Genomic DNA, 23,296 nt, shown 5'->3' with positions numbered 1-23,296 from the left:
TTTACGAAGGAAAGTGTCCACATACTTCGACACTCTGCTCGTGATAGACTCTATCCCGGAGGGCTTCTTTTTCTTTCTTGGTCAGATTACATTTTACTTTCTTCTTATAATTCATCTCCTCTAAACCCTTTAATACACTTCTCTGGAATGCCTCTATGCAATCATTATCCTTATTTTTCAGATAAAACACAATTTTTTTCTTTAAACTGGTATGCACATGTGTATTGTCTGATGTTTGTTGTTGTATAGGGTTACCTATGATGTACTTCTGGATATTCAATTTACTTATATACTTGTAGACATCTAAATAGGTCTGGAATCTCTTTCCCATATTTGTTGGGAAGTCCTTTATTTACGCCTATTGGCAAATTTTTGGGGCCTGTACTGGCCGACAGTTAAATTTTTATTCTGTGATCGCCTAATCTACCTCCAGCAACAGAATCCAAAGTTTTTTGCTGTTAGGTGAATGCCTATTGGCTAATTTTTGGCGCCTGTACTGGCCGACAGTTACATATTTATCCTGTGATTTTCTAATGTACCTCCAGCCACAGAATCCAAAGCTCTTTGCTATCAGGTGAATGCCTATTGGCTAATTTTTGAGGCCAGTACAGGCCGACAGTTAAATCTTTAGTGCCTCATAACCTGAAATTAACATGGATTGTATGAGTATTTGCATAATTTAATTTACAGAACATGTCCACAACTTTGAAGATTTTATTTTATTGTGAAGCGAACAACAAATAGGACAAAATAACTGAAAAAGTCAATGTGCATAACTATTCCCCCCCTCTCTAGTCAACACTTTGTAGAGCCACCTTTTGCGGAGATCACAGCTCCAAGTCATTTTGGAGAAGTCTCTATAAGCAGTTGCCACATCTTACCACTGGGATTTCTGCCCATTTTTCCTTGCAAAACTGCTCCAGCTCCTTCAAGTTGGATGGTTTGCGCTTGTGAACTACAATCTTTAAGTCTGACCACAAATTTTCTATTGGATTGAGATCTGGGCTTTGACTAGGCCATTCCAACACATTTACTTGTTTCCCCTTAAACCACTCAAGTGTTGCTTTAGCAGTGTGTTTGGGGTCATTGTCCTGCTGGAAGGTGAATCTCTGTCCTAGCCTCAAATCACACACAGAGTGGGACAGGTTTTGCTGAAGAATATCCCTGTATTTAGCACGATTCTCAGTCCCTGATGCTGAAAAACATCCCCACAGCATGATGCTGCCACCACCATGTTTTATTGTGGGGATGGTGTTCTTTGGGTGATGTGATGTGTTGGGTTTGCATCAGACATAGCGTTTTCTCATCAGACCAAAGCACCTTCCTCCATACATTTTGGGAGTCTCCCACATGCCTTTTCGCAAACTCACAATGTGCCTTATTGTTTTTAGCTGAAAGTAATGGCTTTCTTCTGCCATAAAGCCCAACTCTATGGAGTGTACAGCTTATTGTAGTCCTATGTACCTATACTCCAGTCTCTGCTGTGGAACTCCTTGTGCAGCTCCTTCAGGGTTATCTTAGATATCTGTGCTGCCTCTCAGATTAATGCCCTTCATGCGCAGTCCGTGAGTTTTGGTGAGCGGCCGTCTCTTGGCAGGTTTGCTGTTGTGCCATGTTCTTTCCCTTTGGTTATGATAGGTGATTTGATGGTGCTCCTGGGGATCATCAAAGATTTGGATATTTTTTTTATAACCTAACCCTGACTTGTACTTCTCAACAACATTGTCCCTTACTTGAGTTCCTTGGTCTTCATGGCAGTTTTTGGTTAGTGATGCCTCTTGCTTAGGTGTTGCAGCCTTTGGGGGCCTTTCAAAAAAGGTGTGTATATGTAATGACAGATCATGTGACACTTAGATTGCACACAGGTGACATCATTTCACTAATTATGTGACTTCTGAAGGTAATTGGTTGCACCAGAGCTTTTTATGGGCTTCCTGACAAAGGGGGTGAATACATATGCACATGCTAATTTACTGTTTTCTATTTCTAAACAATAGTTTTGTTTATATATTTTTCTCATTTCACTTCACCAACCTATTGACTATTGTGTTCTGATCCATCACATAAAATTCAAATTAACAAAACATTGAACTTAAGGCTGTAATGTAACAAAATACGAAAAAAGTCAAGTGGGATGAATACTTTTGCAAGGCACTGTAGATACTGCTGACCTATTCTCAGAATAGGTCATCAATATCAGATCTGTGAGGGTCCAACACCCGCCACCCACACCAATCAGCCTTTTTAGGCAGCTGATAGCCCCAGAAACTATACAGTTGACGGAGATGGAAGGTCAGAAGGTACGGCACCAGCATGTTGCGGTTCAATGGGAACTGAGCTGCAGCACCCTAGCACGGCTGCTGCACAGTGGGCAAAGTCTGCTTCTATGTTTCCCAAACCGAGCCCTCAGTATAGAAACAACTACTTTGGGTAACAGGTGATAGATGATTACACCAAAACAGTTGTAGAGGTTTGCATACAATCATCAGCTGCATCTCCCTGTCGCACGGATGAAAACATTTGGCGACGGGTGGGTGCAGCCATCAGCAGGCCGCAATGGCAACAAACCTCCCTAGCATCGTTGGTGACACTAGGGAGGCTTGTTCCCGTCGTGGCCTGCTTTTGGCTGCCCCCTGACGCCGGATGCTTTCAGCCGCGTGATGGGGAGATGCAGCAGCTGCCATGTTGGCATCAGAAGCGACGCGGCTGCAGGGGAGCAAGGTAAATACAACCTCTGTGAGGGGCCCAGGCATATGGGAGGGCATTATAGATCTTAGATAACCCCTTTAAAGCGATTTTCTCTTTTTTATTAAAAATAAATATTACTGTATAAAAACAGTGCTTTTTTTTCCCAGTATCTGTGTTTGCTGAAAATCGCTGAAAATATTCTTGTTTAAGACTTGCATACCTATTAAGTGGCTACAGCTGTATCCAGGATAGAGAATCCTCTGTGTGCTTTATAGCTTAGACCCTGGAGTGATAAAACTCACAGGAAGATTTTGCTTCTAATGTATTTATCTCAGAAAGAATTGCCTAGTCTGGGATGGACCTGTATGTGTTTTCACCCACAGAATCAAAATATACAAGAATCGGTCATGCGTATCAGATAGCTGTCTGGCTGAACATCTTGTGGCCTAACAGCCCGGCTCCACTTTGGGCTTGGCTTAGATGAACATGCATGTCGTTCCGATGAAGCATAGGAGATGAACATCTTCCATATACCTCTAGTGCTATCTCCTGGGGGATCAGTTGTATTGTACAATAAAAATCGTTTTTGCCTTTACTATATTTGCCCACTTCTATTACGGTAAATTTTGCCTGACTATGCTATTATTGTACTGGGAGTTTGCGAAATGTAAAAAACAAACAAAAAAAAACTTGCATGAGAATTGAGTGTGCAGTCCCCAGGACATTGCAGTGTTGTGGTTCAGAGCAGAAGTGATATCTTATAGTACCACTGGTGCACAGCAATCATACTGCCCGAACACAGCAGAGTTAGATTAACTAAAATAGCATTCAAGCCAGGGGTGTTGCTAGGGTCTCAAAAAATGTGGTACCTAAGCCCCAACCCTAGTACTAAAGGCATAGTTGGACAGGATAATACAGCACCATATCTCCTCTGATGTAGATGTTCTCTTTCCTTATCTTCTCCATTCGGACCAGACAAGACATGATGACATTGAGCCAAGTCTTATCTCTGCAGAGTTTATCAAACAGAAATCTTAAGGCTGTATTACACTGGCCGATAGTCGGTCAGATCATCACTAATGAGCATTCATAGGAATGCTTGTTAACGATGATCTGGCAGTGTAATACTCTTAAAAATTATTGTTTGCCAGCAGCAGTTCATGCTGTTTAATCACAATGTGCTGCCAGCAAACAAAAAGTCAGCATGAGGATGAGCAATGGTATTAGCGATCGCTCCTCCTCATACTGTGAAGGAGAGTGCTATTTGTAATGCTTGTAATTCTCCACTAACAAGAAGACAATTGCCCGGAAGGAACACTTCCTTCCTGACAATTGCCTGCAAAATCTTGTAATGTAATACAGCCCTTAGGTTCCTAACATTTTTTTATCATCCTTCTCCTCCTGCTATGCCCAATACTGTATCCTCTGTACTCCCAAATGCCCCTAAATAGTCTACAGCAGAAGTAGCAGTGCCATTCAGAGTCCCACCATAGTAATAGTGCTCCCATAAGTCACATCAATAGCTCTCATTAGTAATAGTACTCACCTGACTCCCCGCCACCGTCTCCGATGCAGACCTGCACCCTGAGTCTCCACCATCTGTGCTCAGGCAGTCAAGAAGAAGTCAACGCACCACAAGCATGCACAATGACATCATCACCCTGCCTGAGACCTGGTGCAGATGGCCACAATGATGTCACTGCAACCACGTGCACCATTATACTCTCTCATAAGCCTCGGGCCTAGTGTCAGCCCTCTTCCCCTCATCCTGCTGCTGGAGCTCTGCTTGGGCTGAACTGTAAAGTGATTTTCTCAAAGCCGTAGCAGAGCTCAGGCAAAACTGTTAGGTGGTTAAAATCTGTATAAATAACTTCTATACTTGTTGTTGACTGCAGGGGTATGTATCATCGTTGGACAATCCTGACATGAATCCTTTGATTCCTGTGGCTTTACAAAACAGCAAAGATGTCCTGTTTGGAAACCTTCCTGAAATCTATGAATTCCATAAAAGGTAAAGCAGTAAAGCAAGAAAAAATATGTATATATAAGTACATTTAAAAAAATACAGAGTCTAAATATCAGAGAAATTATGCATTAAAGTATTTGGTTCAAAAACTGAATTATGGTAAAATAAAAACCTTTGAAGACTTTTAAAGAGAATTTGAGGTTTACTCACAAAGTTTATGCTCGTATGTGCAAATTTACCATTTACCACCCTTCCTGCTTCCTGACCAGGCACATTTTTCATGTAATTTTTTTTTTTAAACATCTTTGAAAGCCAAAACTTTTTTTCTGGTCAGTTAGTCTAAATAATTCTTTAGCCTTTTTTTGGTGATATATTTCGGCCTTTATTTTATTTACTTTATTTTTATTTTAGTATTTTTTTGTTTTTATATTTTACAACCTGAAAAATATAAAAGGGAAACAATTTAAATAGCAAAACTAAAATCTTTTTTTTTAAATAATGTCCTCTTTCCATTATAGTTATCGTCATATATGGGATGCATGGTTTATGGAGGCTGGAAGCGGGGCTTAAAGTTGTGGTGTGGCTTCTAGTGGCCTTTATTTAATATTAAATTTTTTTATTTTTTTTTGTCTTATTTTTACACTGATCAGCGGGGGTGCTGGGAGTCAGACCCCTGCCGATCTCATGTTGATAGACCATCAATATGAAAATCCCAGAGAACCACTTTAACATAACTTTTTTTTAAATTGCTAAACACTTCTGTAACTGGGGCTGACATAGTAGCCCCGGGTACAGGGGGGATACAGCCCCCAGAGAGGTTGTACAGGGCTATAGAACCTCAATGTAGAGCATATCTGGGTCTGCTAAGACCCAGCAGCTCACGCAGACTTACGGCCCTTGGCAATCACATGAGTGCTGGGACCAGAGCAGGAAGCAGCGTTGCAGATTCCTGATCCCTACCGCCTCATACACTGCATATAGAGAAGGCAGAGATGGTGAAAAAACCTGCTCTCGCAACTGCACGATTAGCATCCAGCTGCACCCTCTCAAGGATGTTTTAAAACGCCTTTGCAGAGATGAAAATGAAGACGACTGCCTAGACTAAATTGTCAAAGAGTGGTCTGGAACTAGTTAGACATGGTTTTTAAAATGTGGCTGTAAATGATAAATTTATTTTCGCTGATTTACATATTTAATTTGCTGATTTACATATTTTCTTCAAAGGAGAAATAAAATAAGCAATATCTGGTTTACTTAGTATCTTATTGCAATATTGTATGTCTCAATACAGCTATGTTAGTAAAGAGACATGAGAAAAGGAACGTGGCTAAATATATGGTATGTAGGGCTATTACACCCAGTTCCATTCTTATACACTCAATTGATTTCCCACCAGAATCTGTGGGTAAGAAAATTAAAAGGAGTGTGTCTTTTGAACTTAGAACACTGCTGACAGCGCTAGGTAAGGGGAAGGGAGAGCAGTACAAATGCACCTTTTGTGGAAGTTTTATCATCAGGAGTAGTTTGAATGTGAAGTTTTATTCTGCCAGATTCTGCACCTGCAAGTACCTCAGAAGTGGTGCTTCGCTGTGAAATGCTCTGTGCTCTTTGCACTGAGCTGCTTTACAATTCATCCACTCTGTTGTAGTGGTCGCCTGGATATTTGCTACTTGCTACAGCTGTCACTCAGAGCAGAGGGCTGTGAAGCAGCTCAGTGCAGACAGCACTTCAGGGGAAGATTCCACCTCCAGAGTTTGCAGGAGCAGAATCTGGCAGAACAAAAAGTTCATTTTCTCACTACACCTGATAATAAATACCCCAATGATGTCAGCAATTTTGCATGACCAGAAGTGCTGCAATACTACCTATAAGGTATTCAGAATTTTAAAGATATCTCAGATGTAATTCTGACCTGGTGCATCTGCTCTGACAAAAATCCCAAATTACTCAGGTATTGCACACAAACATGCAGGTAAGTACTGCCCTCACTGTAATTACAGTGATTGGCTGGCCGGAACGCGTCATCACCCGATGACGCATGTTCGGCTCATTTGTAGTCAGGGAGAGCTGAGCATAGGAAGGGACAGAGAGTGGTAAGGAGCCCAAGGGGCTGTACTAACGGTTCTGGAGACCAGCCACGCCCCCCTGTGAAGGAGCCCAGCACCGCCTGTAACCACGAATCTCCTCCTTGCTCACAAAGTCAGATCGCTGTAATCTTGCGGTACACGAGCTCACGCATGCGCAATTTCTTCCCTGAAGCTGATGCCAGCAAAGGGAAGGAACACTATGCCGGCACTGCGCATGTGCAAGCTCGCGCATCGTGAGATTACGTCGATCTGACTTCGTGAGCAAGGAGGAGATTCGTGCATACAGGCGGTGCTGGGATCCTTCACAGGGGGGCGTGGTGGTGTCCGTCCATCGATTCCTTTAAGTTTCAGCTTTGCAACCATACTACCCCCGGAACCCAAAGACTTTGGTTTCCCGGAAGCTGCTTGGCGGGTCATGAGAATAATGCCGCCGGATCGCCGGTCGGCATCGTTTATGGTCGGAACTACGACAGTATCTGAACGTCTACGAACTTCCAACTTTCATTCTTGATTAATAAAAACATTCTTGGCAAATGCTTTTGCTGTGGTTTGTCTTGCGCCAGTCCAAGAATTTCACTTCTAGCGGCGCAATACAGATGCCCCCATCCGTCCCTCTTAATCATGGCCCCAGTTCGGAAAACCAACAAAATTTTTAGGAGCACTTTATATACAAGTAAATATAAAGGAAAGAATGTTTCCTAACTCATTTTTCCTCTAAAATCGATTTTATCTTTGGTTTTGTGCGTATTATTGTCAGTCTGTAAAAGTGGCGTACTACTCGGACAACATCGTTTCCAGCAGCGACCTGGGAGTTCAAAATGCATCCAGACATTCTCCCCATGTTGTTCCCGAACCATTTCAGTGGTGTTTCCATCAATTTCTGAACATTTCCTATGAACCAGGTACCCTCCCCTCTTCAGAGCAGGGGGTGCCTGGTTTAATGCTCGGGTTTTCCCATTGACTTCCATTGTGCTCGGGTGCTCAGTAGAGCACCCCAACATCCCGATGTGTTCGGCCCGAGCACCCGAGCACTATGGTGCTTGATCAACACTAGTGGCTATGAGTAACAGTTCTAACTTGTTAAGGAATATAATGGGGAATATCTACATGGTGGTAATGGTGCACCAGAAAGCTGTAGCAATTCCACACCACAAAGCAGAGGCAATTCGCCATGCTATTGTATGGATCCCAGTCACAGTATATAAAAGGGACATAGTTCTAGGAGTTTGCTTCTAGAAATAAATGTGTAAACACGTGGGAGTGCAATAAAAACAAAAAGCAGTTGTACTATAGCTTTGGCTGTCCTTGCATGCTGGCATCTCACAGCCCCTGGCGAGCACTGCCACCCTGGTGCATCAGTGTTTTCGGGCCCGCCAGAGGAAGCAAGAAGATGGGCTCTGTTAGCTCTATCCACTTCACGCTAGGCCTCTGCAGCCTACTCACTTTCTGCCTGTCTCTCAACCCATAGGGAGCAGATGTGCTCTCTTACTTTTAAAGGGCCAATGTGCACATCCTAATCTGTCCCCAGCCTATGTCCAGCCTTCATTTAGTATTTAAGGCACCTTCTTCTATGGGAGGGTGCCTGAACAAAAGAGTTCCTAGCTTGCTTAGTCTCTGCAAAGTTGTGTTTTGTGTCATCAGAGGTCACACTACATTTTTTCTGGAAAAGTATTTTTGAGGAGTTTTTTCACTGAAGGAACAATATGAAATAAGAATTTCTATTTTACTGTTGATGTAGCTTGTTTTTTGCAGGGTGAATCTTTTTTTTGTGGCACCATTTTGCTGTACAATTTTTTGGGGTAGTAATGGGGAAAATGTACAACATTCACTGGGTGGGGTAGCTAGCGTGTTACTGTTATTCTAGGAGTCAGTACGATTACGGCGATACTAAATATGTGTAGTATTATGTGTTTTTCACTACTTTTGCATAGCAGCATATCTCGTTATGTCGCTGCATTCCAAGAGCCAAAACACGTTCATTTTTGTGTTGTAGCCGTTTGAGGGCTTGGTCTTTTTTGCGGGGCAAAATGTTTTCATTGGTACCAGTTTTGGGTTTACATGGGACTTAATGATAAACAACATTTTTTCACTTCATCAAATAGCATTTATCTTGTAGAGAAAGTTAATACAAGGCACTGACTAATGTATTGTGATTGTCCATATCGCCTTCTTTGCTGGCTTCATTTTGTAATCTCATTATACATTGTTCGTTTTCAGGGGTTATAGCCACCACTAGTTTGATCGACACTAGGGTGGCCATAACCCCTGAAAACAAGCAGTGTATAATGCAATGGAAAAATGAATAAAGCCAGCAAAGGAGGCAATGTGGACACTCACAATACATTAGTAAGTGCCTTGTAGTTGTCATGGTCTTACCTTCTTACTGTTCTCCTTGGTTTGACATGTGCTGGCGGCCATCTTGGTTTCTGGGTTTCTTGTAGCCTCCCACCCTGCGGCTTCTCCTTCCCACTGGGAGGAGCTGGATGCCTAGCTCATATATATAGGAGGTCTGTGGCTTCAGTTCCTTGCTTGGTCCTCCTGTGTTCACATGCTTCTAAGACTGCTGCTGCTTCTGGTTCCTGATCCTGGCCTCGTCTGACTACCCCGTTGGTTCCTGATCCTGGCTTCGTCTGACTACCCTGCTGGTTCCTGATCCAGGCTTCGTCTGACTACCCTTCTAGTTCCTGACCCCTGTCTACGCAAGACCCTGCTTCGGTTTAGCCATCCGTTTGGACTTTTGCTTACAGCTTGATTTGCAATAAAGCCTTCTTATTTCCACTTATCTCTTGTTGTACGTCTGGTTCATGGTTCCATGACATTAGGACCAAGCCATGAATTTTGACGGTACAGGGCCATCCTCGCTACCTACGCTGGTTGCCAGACTTGATCAGCAGGATCACCTGTTGGGTCGGTTCGCTGTGGCGTTGCAAACCCTGCTTGAACGCACGGCTCATTTCGCTTCCGTTGCCGATGGGTCGGTTGTCGCTCCTGGGCCCGCTCCTACTGCCGCTCCGGTTGTTGCGCAAGAGTCTACCCCGACACCTGTTGCTGCGCCTGCGGTGTCTCGGGGTATGACCGGTTCTGCCCCCCTTCCACAGCGCTTTGGGGGAGAGCCAACTCAGTGCCGAGGTTTCCTTAACCAGGTGGGCATTTATTTAGAGTTGCTGCCACATGCCTTTCCTACTGAGAGATCAAAGGTGGGCTTCTTGATCTCGCTGCTCTCGGACAAGGCCTTGGCCTGGGCCAGCCCTTTATGGGAGAACAACAATCCGGTGGTTGCCGAGTTTTCCGGTTTTGTTGCTTCTCTTCGGAAGGTATTCGATGTGCCGGCTCGTGCTGCCTCTGCTGCGAAGCTCCTTATGTCCATCAGACAGGGTTCACGATCCGTAGCTGAATACGCCATTGAGTTTCGTACCCTGGCAGCAGAGGTGGGCTGGAATAATGAGGCTCTGGTCGCTGCTTTCTCTCATGGTCTCTCGGATGCCTTGAAGGATGAGGTTGCAGCTAAGGACCTACCAGTGGAGCTCGAGTCTCTTATTTCTTTCCTGATTTTGATTGACACCAGACTCAGGGAGAGGCCTTCCTTTAAGGAGAGTCTGCGGAGGTCTTCTAACAGATTGGCGCCTACGTTTGCTGTCCCACCCGTGCCTCCCTCTCCTCCCACGCCTCCTGGGGATGACTTGTCTGGGGGTGAACCCATGCAGCTGGGGTTTGCTCGCCTGTCCGAGGGGGAGAGGGTACTCCGGAGACGCGAGGGCCGATGCATGTACTGTGGTCTCGGTGGGCATTTTCGGTTGGCATGTCCGAACCATCCGGGAAACGCTCGCACCTGAGATCCTGTCGGGGGCAGATCTTGGGTGGAGTCTCCTCGTCCCCGGTTTCCCGTGTTGACAAACCACTGATCACTGTTGTCCTCTCCTGGGTCGGGGGCTCGGTGACGACCCAGGCATTGGTGGACTCTGGTGCTGGTGGTTTGTTCATTGATAGTGTGTTCGCTGCCGCCAATTCCATTCCTCTGCAGCCTCGAGGTTCCCCACTGGCTCTTGAGGCGATAGACGGCAGACCCCTTCTGCCGCCACACGTGACTCATGAGACCCTTCCAGTGGGGATAGCCATTGGTGCCGTTCACAGAGAGTCGGTCTGTCTCCAGGTGATTTCGTCTCCACACTACCCGGTGGTCTTGGGGTACCCCTGGCTCCAGAAGCATAATCCGACTTTCGATTGGAGATCGGCCGAGATCCTCTCGTGGTCACCGCAGTGTGGGGCTAGTTGCATCCATGGGCCTGTCAAGTTGCTGTGTACTTCCTCGGACTCTCTGTTGCCTCCTGAATACGAAGAGTACCGGGATGTATTCGATAAGGTGCGCGCGGTTGCCCTACCTCCGCACCGCCCATACGATTGTGCCATAGAGTTACAATCTGGTGCCGTTCCTCCTCGTGGCAAAGTCTATCCACTGTCGGTAGTGGAGAATGAGGCCATGGAGGAGTACGTGAGGGAGGCGCTTTCATGCGGACACATTCGCAAATCCTCGTCCCCGGCAGGGGCTGGATTTTTCTTTGTGAAAAAGAAGGGCGGTGAGTTGAGGCCTTGCATCGATTACAGGGGTCTCAATCGCATCACGATCAAGAACGCTTACCCGATACCCTTGATTTCCGAGCTGTTCGATCGCCTCAAAGGGGCCATGGTCTTTACCAAACTCGACCTGAGGGCGGCATATAACCTGGTAAGGATCAAGGCGGGCGATGAGTGGAAGACCGCGTTTAACACCAGGACCGGTCATTATGAATCCTTGGTTATGCCCTTTGGGTTGTGCAATGCGCCCGCAGTCTTCCAGGAATTCATCAACGATGTTTTCCGTGACCTGTTGCAGCAGTGTGTGGTGGTCTATTTGGATGACATCTTGGTATATTCTGAATCCATGGAGGCCCACATTATGGATGTCAGACGAGTGTTGCAACGGTTACGAGAGAACAGGCTGTTCGGTAAGCTTGAGAAATGCGAATTTCACCGATCCCAGGTAACCTTCTTAGGTTACATCATTTCCGCTGAGGGGTTCTCCATGGATCCTGAGAAGGTTTCGGCTGTCTTACAGTGGCCCCAGCCCAGTGGTCTCCGTGCCCTGCAGCGCTTTTTGGGCTTCGCCAATTATTATCGGAAGTTCATCAGGGACTTTTCTATGCTAGCCAAGCCTCTCACGGATCTGACCAGGAAGGGCAGTAATTTCCAGGTCTGGCCGCTCGAGGCCATCCGAGCTTTTGAGGCTCTAAAGTCCGCCTTTGTGTCGGCTCCGATTCTGTCGCATCCCAACCCTGGGTTGCCCTTTGTCCTCGAGGTGGACGCGTCTGAGACGGGAGTAGGCGCCCTTCTGTCTCAGCGTAGAACACCAGAGGGTCCTCTGCTTCCCTGTGGGTTTTACTCCCGGAAACTGTCTTCCGCGGAGTGCAATTATCAGATTGGTGACAGGGAGTTATTGGCCATCGTGCAGGCCCTTAAAGAATGGAGGCACTTGCTCGAGGGTTCGGTGGTTCCGGTTCTCATCCTGACGGACCACAAGAATCTGACCTACCTTTCTGAGGCCAAGAGATTGACACCACGTCAGGCCAGATGGGCTCTGTTCTTGTCACGTTTTAATTACGTGGTCTCCTACCTACCCGGTTCCAAGAACATCAGAGCGGATGCCTTATCACGGCAGTACTCCGAGCTGTCCGGGGAGGAGTCGATTCCGACTTCGGTCATACCTCCGAATCAGATCCTGGCCGCCATTCGCACCAGCCTGACCTCTCCCCTGGGTGAGCAGATTTTGGCGGCTCAATCTGGTGCTCCCTCTGGGAGACCCAACGGCAGGTGTTTTGTGCCTGAGGAGTTGCGCACTCGGTTGTTGCGAACCTACCATAACTCCAAGGCCGTGGGGCATCCTGGTAAGAATCAGCTGTCCTGGGCTGTTTCACGTCTGTTCTGGTGGCCTTCTCTACGTTCCGACATCGCCGCATATGTAGCGGCATGCTCCGTTTGTGCCCAGAGTAAGTCCCCTCGGCACCTTCCGTTGGGCCTTTTGCAACCCATAGCCACCGGGGAGCGCCCATGGTCACACCTGGGGATGGATTTCATTGTGGACCTCCCTGCATCCCGAGGCCATACGGTCATTCTCATGATTGTGGATCGGTTTTCCAAAATGTGCCACTGTGTTCCTCTCAAGAAGTTACCCTCTGCACAAGAGTTGGCCACGATTTTCGCCAGGGAGGTCTTCCGGTTGCACGGTTTGCCCAAGGAGATTGTGTCGGATCGGGGGAGTCAGTTTGTGTCCAGGTTCTGGCGCGCCTTTTGCTCCCAGTTGGGGATTCATCTCTCTTTCTCCTCGGCCTACCACCCTCAGTCCAATGGGGCCGCAGAACGATCCAATCAGGCCTTGGAGCAATTCCTTCGTTGCTATGTCTCCGATCACCAAGACAATTGGGTTGACCTCCTGCCTTGGGCTGAGTTTGCCAGGAACACGGCGGTGAACTCTTCCTCTGGGACGTCTCCCTTCATGGCCAATTATGGGTTCCAACCTGCCGTGTTACCGGAGGTATTCTCTCCCCAGGATATTCCGACTGTGGAGGATCACCTTTCCGTCCTACGTGCTTCTTGGGTACAGATCCAGAGGTCCCTTGAGGTCTCTGCGCAGCGCCAGAGACTCCAGGCTGATCGCAGACGAGCGCCCGCTCCTTCCTACCAGGTCGGAGACCGTGTATGGTTGTCCACCCGCAACCTCAACCTTCGAGTGCCCACTCCAAAGCTGGCGCCTCGCTTTGTTGGTCCCTTCCGAGTGCTTCGCAGGGTAAACCCGGTAGCCTATGCCCTTGCGCTTCCTCCTGGCATGCGGATCTCCAACGTGTTTCATGTCTCCCTGTTGAAGCCATTGGTGTGTAATCGTTTCACTTCCTCGGTTCCTCGGCCCCGTCCGGTCCAAGTGGGCAATCGTGAGGAATATGAGGTGAGCAATATCCTGGACTCACGCCTGGTCCGCGGTCGGTTGCAGTTTTTGGTCCATTGGCGTGGTTATGGTCCAGAGGAGCGTTCCTGGGTTCCCTCCGCAGATGTCCATGCTCCTGCTTTGCTCCGAGCCTTCCACGCACGCTTCCCTCAGAAACCGTTCCTTACTCCGCGGAGGAGGGGCCCTTGAGGGGGAGGTACTGTCATGGTCTTACCTTCTTACTGTTCTCCTTCGGTTTGACATGTGCTGGCGGCCATCTTGGTTTCTGGGTTTCTTGTAGCCTCCCACCCTGCGGCTTCTCCTTCCCACTGGGAGGAGCTGGATGCCTAGCTCATATATATAGGAGGTCTGTGGCTTCAGTTCCTTGCTTGGTCCTCCTGTGTTCACATGCTTCTAAGACTGCTGCTGCTTCTGGTTCCTGATCCTGGCCTCGTCTGACTACCCCGTTGGTTCCTGATCCTGGCTTCGTCTGACTACCCTGCTGGTTCCTGATCCAGGCTTCGTCTGACTACCCTTCTAGTTCCTGACCCCTGTCTACGCAAGACCCTGCTTCGGTTTAGCCATCCGTTTGGACTTTTGCTTACAGCTTGATTTGCAATAAAGCCTTCTTATTTCCACTTATCTCTTGTTGTACGTCTGGTTCATGGTTCCATGACAGTAGTAACTTTCTCTACATAATAAATATCATTGCTGAAGTGAGACAACCTCTTTAACATTTTCTTGTTTTTTTGCACATTTTTTATGTCGTTCACAGAGCAGTTTAAATAGCATGTTATCTTTATTATAGAGTTGCAACAAACATGGTGATATGTTGTGTGTTTTTTACCACTTTTTATGAAGTAAAAATGAATATGAATATGCGATTTATTTAATTTAATATAGCCTGCTTTCTCAATGGATCTATGTAAATTCTTCGTGTTTATCCACTCATTAACCGTGGGTACTTCAATTCTCATCCATTTTCTAGCTACCAATAAACGAGCCATAAAAAATGACATATACCATAAATTCATCATCTTTTGTAAAATTATAAGGAATTTCACCCAAAACACTAATAAAAATCGACAAATGCAGTTTAAGACAAAAAATATCACCAATCAGTTCAATAAGATTCTACTAGAAAGGTTATATTTTGGGACAGCGCCACCACTTATGGATAATATCCGCTTTTGGGTTTTCACATTTTAGGCATATATTTGGAGTACCAAGTGAAAATCTATGAAGCCAACTAGGGGTTACATATAGTCAATGTAAAATCATAAATTGAGTAACTCTATGCGATGGACTCTGCAAATTACTCATTCGCCAGAAGCTCACCCATTGTTCCTTAGTTATGGGGCCTACATCCCTTTCCCATGCAAATTTACTATTATACCTCTCCCTATTATTTACAACAGCTCTTAGTTTTTTATATAAAGTTGAAACCAATCTATAATTACCCTGCCACCCTAAGATAAAATTCATTATGTGAGCATAACACCATTGATTTCTTGTGCATAACTCCCTTAAAAATTGCTGATAATTGAATATATCGGGAAAAAAACCTCTGTCTATCGTCTTCTACGTTCCCTAATAATTCTTCCCTAGTTTTCAATTTCCCATCTTTAATATATTGTGAAATGTACCATAAACCTTTTGATATCCAATACTTAGATTCCCCCCCCCCCCCAAAAAAAAGTAGTGTCCCCCAGTGCTTATTCGAGTAATTCCCTCCAAATCTAAATAATGCTTAACCCCCACCCATGACTCCATTAGAGGTTTTACCATGGGGATCTTATAAGCTTCCTTGTTAAATTGTTCTTATTCAAGTAATGCAAACATATTTGGCAAAAAAAACTTCACTATAATGCACTAAATGTTGTAAAAACTCAACTTGTTTCCATTTCATTATCAAAGCAATATTAGCCGCTAAGTAGTAGAGCCTCATATCCCGAACTATCAAACCACCTTGATCATATGCCCTAGTGAACCAGCTTAATCTTTTCCTGACCCTCTTACCAGCCCATAATAGTTCATTAAATAATTTCTCCACTTCTGTAAAGATAGATTTTCCTAGGAATATAGGGCAATTTCTAATAACAAATAGTAATTGAGGTAACAGAATAATTTTAATAAGACCTATCCTATCTGCTTTATTTAAGGGAAGTTTATTCCCAAATCTTAATCCTCTCTCTAATCTTTCGAAGCAGCGGCATAAGATTCAAATCAATAAATCTAAACAGGTCCTTTGCTATTTCTAGTCCCAAATATTTAAAGCTTTCATGAGGGGCCAATATCCTTAAATTCTTGTCTATAACCTCGACCTCATCATTTAACAGAAGCAAAGTTGATTTACTCCAGTTAATTACTATACCCGATATCTTGCCGAAATCATTCATCGTTTTCAGAACATAGTTTAAGTCCTTATTAGTGTCACCCAAAAAGAAAAGTAAATCATCTTCATAAAGTGATATTTTGTCCTCTCGCCCCCTAAACCCAAACCCCTGAAGACAATTGTCCTGTTTGATCTCAATTGCTAAAGGTTCAACAGCCAGGGCAAACTGCAAGGGGGAGAGAGGGCATCCCTGTCTCACCCCCCTTTTAATATAAAAGTCTTCAGACAACTGGCCATTAGCAAATATACGTGCTGTCAGGACACTATAAATGATCTTCAAACACTTTATAAATTCGGTGTCAATACCAAATTGACCCAAAATTTCCCAAATGAAATCCCCATTCCACACTGTCAAAAGATTTTGTTGCATCTAATGACAGAATAGGACAACGCCCAGGATCGTTCCCCATCCATTGGATGAGGGCGAATATTCTGAATAAATTTAAGGATGTAGATCTTCTAGGGATAAATCCGTTTTGATATGGATGGACCAAGCTGGTAATAACCCCATTCAACCTTTTCGCCAAGATCCTAGCCAGAATCTTACAATCATTATTCATCAAAGATATTGGGCTATATGAACCCTGATGTAAACTATCCTTGCCCTCCTTAGGAATTAGGGTAATCTTTGCTTCCCCCATAGTAGGTAAGCAAGCCACTAGTTTGGAATATAAAAAAACTTCCTTTAGTTTACTCGCCCAAAACTCACATTTACTTTTATATAGTTCCACAGGTAATCCATCTGGGCCGCCACCTTCCCAGATGTAGATTCAGCTATTGCTGCTACCACCTCATTTAGGGAAATAGGCCGATCTAAATCTCCCTGTTGGGTGACACTAAGTTTTGGAATATTAATGTCAATAATTCCTTTCATCTACAATAATCTATTTGAGTCTGTGTTGAGTATAAATCATTATAATATTTCCTTAAACACACTCACTATCTTACCTGGTTTATTATGTACCACACCCCTCTTATCACGAAATGCAACAATGTTTTCCTCTGCTTCAGTTCTATTAATTATGCTACAGAGAAACTTACCTGGTCTACCCCCAGTCCAAGTTCTATGCTTTTTCCTTGAGATAATTGTCATACTTATTAGCTGCCAGAAACCATTCTTTCCTCGTTTCCTCAGTTTTTTTAATAATCATCCGTTCTTCCTTATTTTTAATGTCAAACTTTAAATCCTGTTCTTTTTTTTGTAATCTTTTTTTTTCTCAATGATTTTTTTTATTTAATAACCCTCTCACATAAGCCTTGGCAGCATCACAGATCACAGTGTCCCCAGCTGAACCCTTATTTATTTCAAAGAAGACAACTAACTCTCTTTCTAGTTGCTCCTCATGGCCTATTAAACTAAGCCAGATAGGATTAACCAAATAGAGTTTACAAGCATTGTTCACATTCTCAGTCTTTGAACTCACCTTTATTAAAACTGGAGAGTGGTCTGAGATGCACCTTGGCTCATAGGAGACTACACTTCATTCTGAAGTGTCGACTGATTGCCAAATACCAGATCTATCCTGGAGAGAGAGTCGAAAGTCTTACTATAGCAGGAAAACTGTCTTAATGACGTATTATAAGTCTGCCATATATTCCACCATCCAAACTCTTGAGCTAACTTCTTTAGCGGTGTAGGTCCTATTTTTTTTACTTTGTCTTTCTTTGTTAATCTATCCAGATCTTCATCCATCAGTTAAAGTCTCCTAGCAACATATATAATGGACAGTTATTTTTATAATGAAGAAACTCATTTAACTTTAACAATACCTCATGTCTATAAGGTGGGGGGAATATAAATCCCTGCTACCACCAAACACACTAGGGTTGTTGCGGGTATCGAAATTTCGATACCCAATCGATACTTTTGTCCCGGTATCGATACGATACCGGGATTTCCGTTTTTTCGATACTGGGCTGCGCTTCTGCGCAGTCTAGTATCTCTGAACATGAGCGCGCTGCTATCGGCGCGCTCATGTTCTCTCAGCAGCACGGGGAGAAGGAAGCTGTCCTCCCTCCCCCCTGTGCTGCTGCCGCTGCCACCAATGAGAAGAGAGGGGCGGAGGAGGGGCGGCAATGAGAAGAGAGGGGCGGAGGAGGGGCGGCACCACGGAGGAGGGGCGGCAATGAGAAGAGAGGGGCGGCAATGAGAAGAGAGGGGCGGAGGAGGGGCGGCACCACGGAGGAAAGGCGGCAATGAGAAGAGAGGGGCGGAGGAGGGGCGGGCGCACTGCGCCACCAATGATAGGTTTATTTCCACACAGAGCGGCGCCCAGCGATGTCCCAGCACTCACCATTAGTCCTGGGCGCCGCTCCGTTCGCCTGCAGTGCTCCATTACTGTCTCCTCTCCTGCTCCACATGCTGCTGATTACTATCGGAGCGATGGGAGGAGACATCAGCTTCACTAGTGGGCGTTCCTTTTCCCTGCGCTGCGATTGGACAGCGCTACAGCCAGGGAGAAGGAACGCCCACTAGTGAAGCTGATGTCTCCTCCCATCGCTCCGATAGTAATCAGCAGCATGTGGAGCAGGAGAGGAGACAGTAATGGAGCACTGCAGGCGAACGGAGCGGCGCCCAGGACTAATGGTGAGTGCTGAGACATCGCTGGGCGCCGCTCTGTGTGGCCTGATAGTGAAAGTCTGGAGTCCCATATAGTAGTCAGTCTTTAACACATACAGGAGGCGGGTGCTGGCAGCAGAATCGCATTGCCGGCACCCTGCCCCTGACAGGGAGCTGCGATCAGCGGCAGTTAACTGCCGCTGATCTGCCAGTACCCGCCTCCTGTATAAAGGGGTAATTATCATTGGTGGTGCAGTGTGCCCCCCAACCCATTAAAATCATTGGTGGCACAGTGCGCCGGCCCATCTCAACCCCCCAGTATTAAAATCAGGGACCTCTCCCCTCCCCTCATTGGTGGTGCAGTGGCAGCTTCTGATCGGAGCCCCAGCAGTGTAATGCTGGGGCTCCGATCGGTTACCATGGCAGCCAGGACGCTACAGAAGCCCTGGTTGCCATGGTAACATCCCTGATGCTGTGTGCACAAAGCACAGAGCAGCAGGGACAGTGTGAAGAGATCTATCAGGCTGAATAGGAAAAGGGATGAAAGATCCCAGGTTCTAGCCCCTAAGGAGGGGAAATAGTTATTAAATAAAAAGTGTAAAAAAAAAAAAAAAAAAACACTAAAATATGAAGTATAAATCACCCCCTTTTCCCAATTTCACATATAAAATATATAAATAATAAACATATTACGTCGCCACGTCAGAAAAGTCCAAACTATTAAAATATAAAAAAAAATCTAGGTGGTGAATGCCGGAACAGAAAAAATAAAATAAAAACTGTGCGATTCGCCATTTTTAAAAATGAGGAATGCACGTGGCTTTTTTTGTTTATTTTTTTTGCGTGGTATCGCGTGGTATCGAATGGTATCGAGTATCGCAATACTTTTTCATGGTATCGAAACCGAATCAAAAATTTGGTATCGCAACAACTCTAAAACACACTATAGCTGGGAGATATCTTCTTATAACACCACAGTGAAATTCTTCACTTTCTCCCCCAGCCCTCACACATTCCATGATAAGATTTTAATTATAGGCATCTCTTATATCAAAATACTTCTCAACAACAGTCCCATGGTGTTTCAGTCCCATGTTGGCGACTTAACACCCTACTATAGTGGTGCGATGTCCACCTCCCTCCACCAACCCTATCCATACAACTAAAATGGTGTTTGCTTTTTACATAACTTTACTTAACATACCATTAATTCATCCTAAACCCATAGTTTCCATCCATTTATTCACTTCTTGGGTAGAAGAAAAGAAACGAACCCTGTCCTTTTACACAACTCTCAATTTTGCAGGGTATAGGAGGGAATAAGTTATCTCCGCCTGGCAGAGTCTTCGTTTAACCTCTCTCTTTTTGAGTGGTAGCTGAATAATCCGGGTATATTGAAACTTTTGATCCATTCATTTCTACTAACCCTAGGATCTTAATTTCCGCATAACAGTTTCTTTATCCTTAAACGGGACGATTTTTGCTATTATTGTCTTTGGAAAATTACCCGTTAAGTTCCTCATTGGTATCCTATGTGCTCTCTTGACTGTAAACTATTGAGATAGATTTTCCCCACCCACCATCTCAATGATCCAATTCTGATTATATTGTGTAATGTTTTCCCCTCCCATTTTTTCCGGTATTCCTACCAATCTTATATTTGACCTCCTATCCCTGTCTTCCAAATATCTAATTAGAAGACAGCCAAGTGTTTCATTCTCTACTTTCAAATTCTTGAGATCTTTTACCATTCCAAGAGCTTGATCTTCTAATTCACTGATCCTTTGTTCTGTCAGATGTACTCTCTCACTAACTTTCTTGCGATCATCTCTAATCAGATGTACTTCGGATTTTAATTCCCCCATTTGTTTCGGTATCATCTCCAACACACTATTAGATTTACATAATGTCCGCCAATGTGGGGTATTGTGACGTGTCTGTTGGAGATGGCAACATCACTCCCAAACCATCTGCATCCTCATTACTTGCAACCATATTTTTTTGTTTGAGAGTTAGTTTTAATATACCCCTTATTCCCTACAGTTGACAAAGCCTGGAGGAACCTATCCAATCCACCCTCATGATCTCCTTTTCTTCTAGATATATCTTGTCAAGGAGAGCCATACCCTTCTGACCGTCTTTGCTTCCCCACCTTCTCTTTGTCGTCTTTTTTCTTAACCATTGTTACTGTTGCTTTCCTTTCCTTTTTACCCTCCCCTTCACCTTTTTTTATTTCTTTTATTTCCCTTCCCTTCTCTTCCTATTTCCTTTATTTTAGAACTTTTACTCTTAATCAGTAAGGCAGACTAGTGTACCTCCAGGATTCGCCACCAACAGGACATCTTAGTAGTTAAAACTATTTAAAATTGCATTCATTAACAGTTCATCCACGTGGTCAAATATAAATCTTTTATTAGTTTGTCTTTGTTTAAAAATCAATATTAGTCGTCTGTCTTCCATAATTATAACACACAGTTCGTTAGTAGATAATCCAGAACTAAAGTTAATCGTTCAATAATGAAGAAGTTGGAAGTCATTCAAATGCAGGTTAACACATATAAGGCTTGTAAAAGCTATAGGGATCCAGGGTTCCAGGGCTAATTAGCTTTCGTTAGTACTAATAAAAACATTGCGACTGGTCCTTAGGCGATTCCAGTCAGTTATTGAATAGGATAATTAGCAGTTAGTTTTATTACAATGTAACCATACACTGTCATTAGTACGTAAATACTTCCTCAACAGAGACTCCTGTTAAATGTTGCCAGTCGGTTAGTACAGTCGTGGCCAAAAGTTTTGAGAATGACACAAATATTAGTTTTCACAAAGTTTGCTGCTAAACTGCTTTTAGATCTTTGTTTCTGTTGTTTCTGTGATGTAGTGAAATATAATTACACGCACCTTTTATCGACAATTACATGACATTTATGCAAAGAGTCAGTATTTGCAGTGTTGGCTCTTCTTTTTCAGGACCTCTGCAATTCGACTGGGCATGCTCTCAATCAACTCCTGACTGATAGCAACCCTTTCTTTCATAATCACTTCTTGGAGTTTGTCAGAATTAGTGGGTTTTTGTTTGTCCACCCGCCTCTTGAGGATTGACCACAAGTTCTCAATGGGATTAAGATCTGGGGAGTTTCCAGGCCATGGACCCAAAATGTCAACGTTTTGGTCCCCGAGCCACTTAGTTATCACTTTTGCCTTATGGCACGGTGCTCCATTGTGCTGGAAAATGCATTGTTCTTCACCAAACTGTTGTTGGATTGTTGGAAGAAGTTGCTTTTGGAGGGTGTTTTGGTACCATTCTTTATTCGTGGCTGTGTTTTTGGGCAAAATTGTGAGTGAACCCACTCCCTCGGATTAGAAGCAACCCCACACATGAATGGTCTCAGGATGCTTTACTGTTGGCATGACACAGGACTGATGGTAGCGCTCACCTTTTCTTCTCCGGACAAGCCTTTTTCATGATGCCCCAAACAATCGGAAAGAGGCTTCATCGGAGAATATGACTTTGCCCCAGTCCTCAGCAGTCCATTCACCATATTTTCTGCAGAAGATCAATCTGTCTCTGATGTTTTTTTGGGATAGAAGTGGCTTCTTTGCTGCCCTTCTTGACACCAGGCCATCTTCCAAAAGTCTTCGTTTCTCTGTGCATGCAGATACGCTCACACCTGCCTGCTGCCATTCCTGAGCAAGCTCTGCACTGGTGGCACTCCGATCCCGCAGCTGAATCCTCTTTAGGAGACAATCCTGGCACTTGCTGGACTTCCTGAAGCCTTCTTAACAAGAATTGAACCTCTTTCCTTGAAGTTCTTGATGATCCTATAAACTGTTGATTGAGGTGCAATCTTAGTGACCACAATATCCTTGCCTGTGAAGCCATTTTTATGCAATGCAATGATGGCTGCAGGCGTTTCTTTGCAGGTCACGATGGTTAACAATGGAAGAACAATGATTTCAAGCACCACCCTCCTTTTAACAGGTCAAGTCTGCCATTTTAACCCAATCAGCCTGACATAATGATCTCCAGCCTTGTGCTCGTCAACATTCTCACCTGAGTTAACAAGACGATTACTGAAATGATTTCAGCAGGTCCTTTAATGACAACAATGAAATGCAGTGGAAAGTTGTTGTTTTTTATTAAGTTAATTTTCATGGCAAAGAAGGACTATGCAATTCATCTGATCACTCTTTATAACATTCTGGAGTATATGCAAATTGCTATTATAAAAACTTAAGCAGAAACTTTTCCAATTTCCAATATTTATGTAATTCTTAAAACTTTTGGCCACGACTGTAAATAGGATGATTAATACAATTAATGTTACAGTGCGAAACACCAATTATACACATATAGGGAATACCATCTTCATGCAGTGTTTAAGCCATTTTGAAGATTTCTTCCATCTAACATAATAAAACATTGTCCACCCCTCCGTGCCCCTGTTTTCCACTCTTCCCTTAAAACTCGGAAGGGTGAATCAAACAAACATACGCGCCTCCTGTGTTCCCTTCACTCCATACAACACCCCCATGCTTGTTTGGGGAAAAGCAGCAAAAGGAGTTATCTTCATCCAGGCGGTCCGGTAAATCAATCAAGGTACAGCTTTACCCAGAGAAGAGGATCTCTCACGCCGACTGCCAGCCAGTT

General features: G+C 44.5%; 1 protein-coding gene across 1 annotated transcript in view; it reads left to right on the top strand.

Moving 5' to 3' along the window:
- Window positions 1–23,296, top strand: part of MCF2L2 (MCF.2 cell line derived transforming sequence-like 2) — a 508,793-nt gene that overhangs the window by 352,973 nt on the left and 132,524 nt on the right. Inside the window, exon 17 of the mRNA XM_044288562.1 lies at window positions 4,584–4,699. Coding sequence (XP_044144497.1) covers window positions 4,584–4,699 — 116 coding nt within the window. The remainder of the gene's footprint in view (window positions 1–4,583; window positions 4,700–23,296) is intronic.

Source organism: Bufo gargarizans, chromosome 4, assembly GCF_014858855.1.
Source record: "Bufo gargarizans isolate SCDJY-AF-19 chromosome 4, ASM1485885v1, whole genome shotgun sequence".
NCBI classification, from domain to species: domain Eukaryota; kingdom Metazoa; phylum Chordata; class Amphibia; order Anura; family Bufonidae; genus Bufo; species Bufo gargarizans.
Note: the sequence above shows the minus strand (reverse complement) of the source record. Positions and strands in the feature narration are given on the sequence as shown.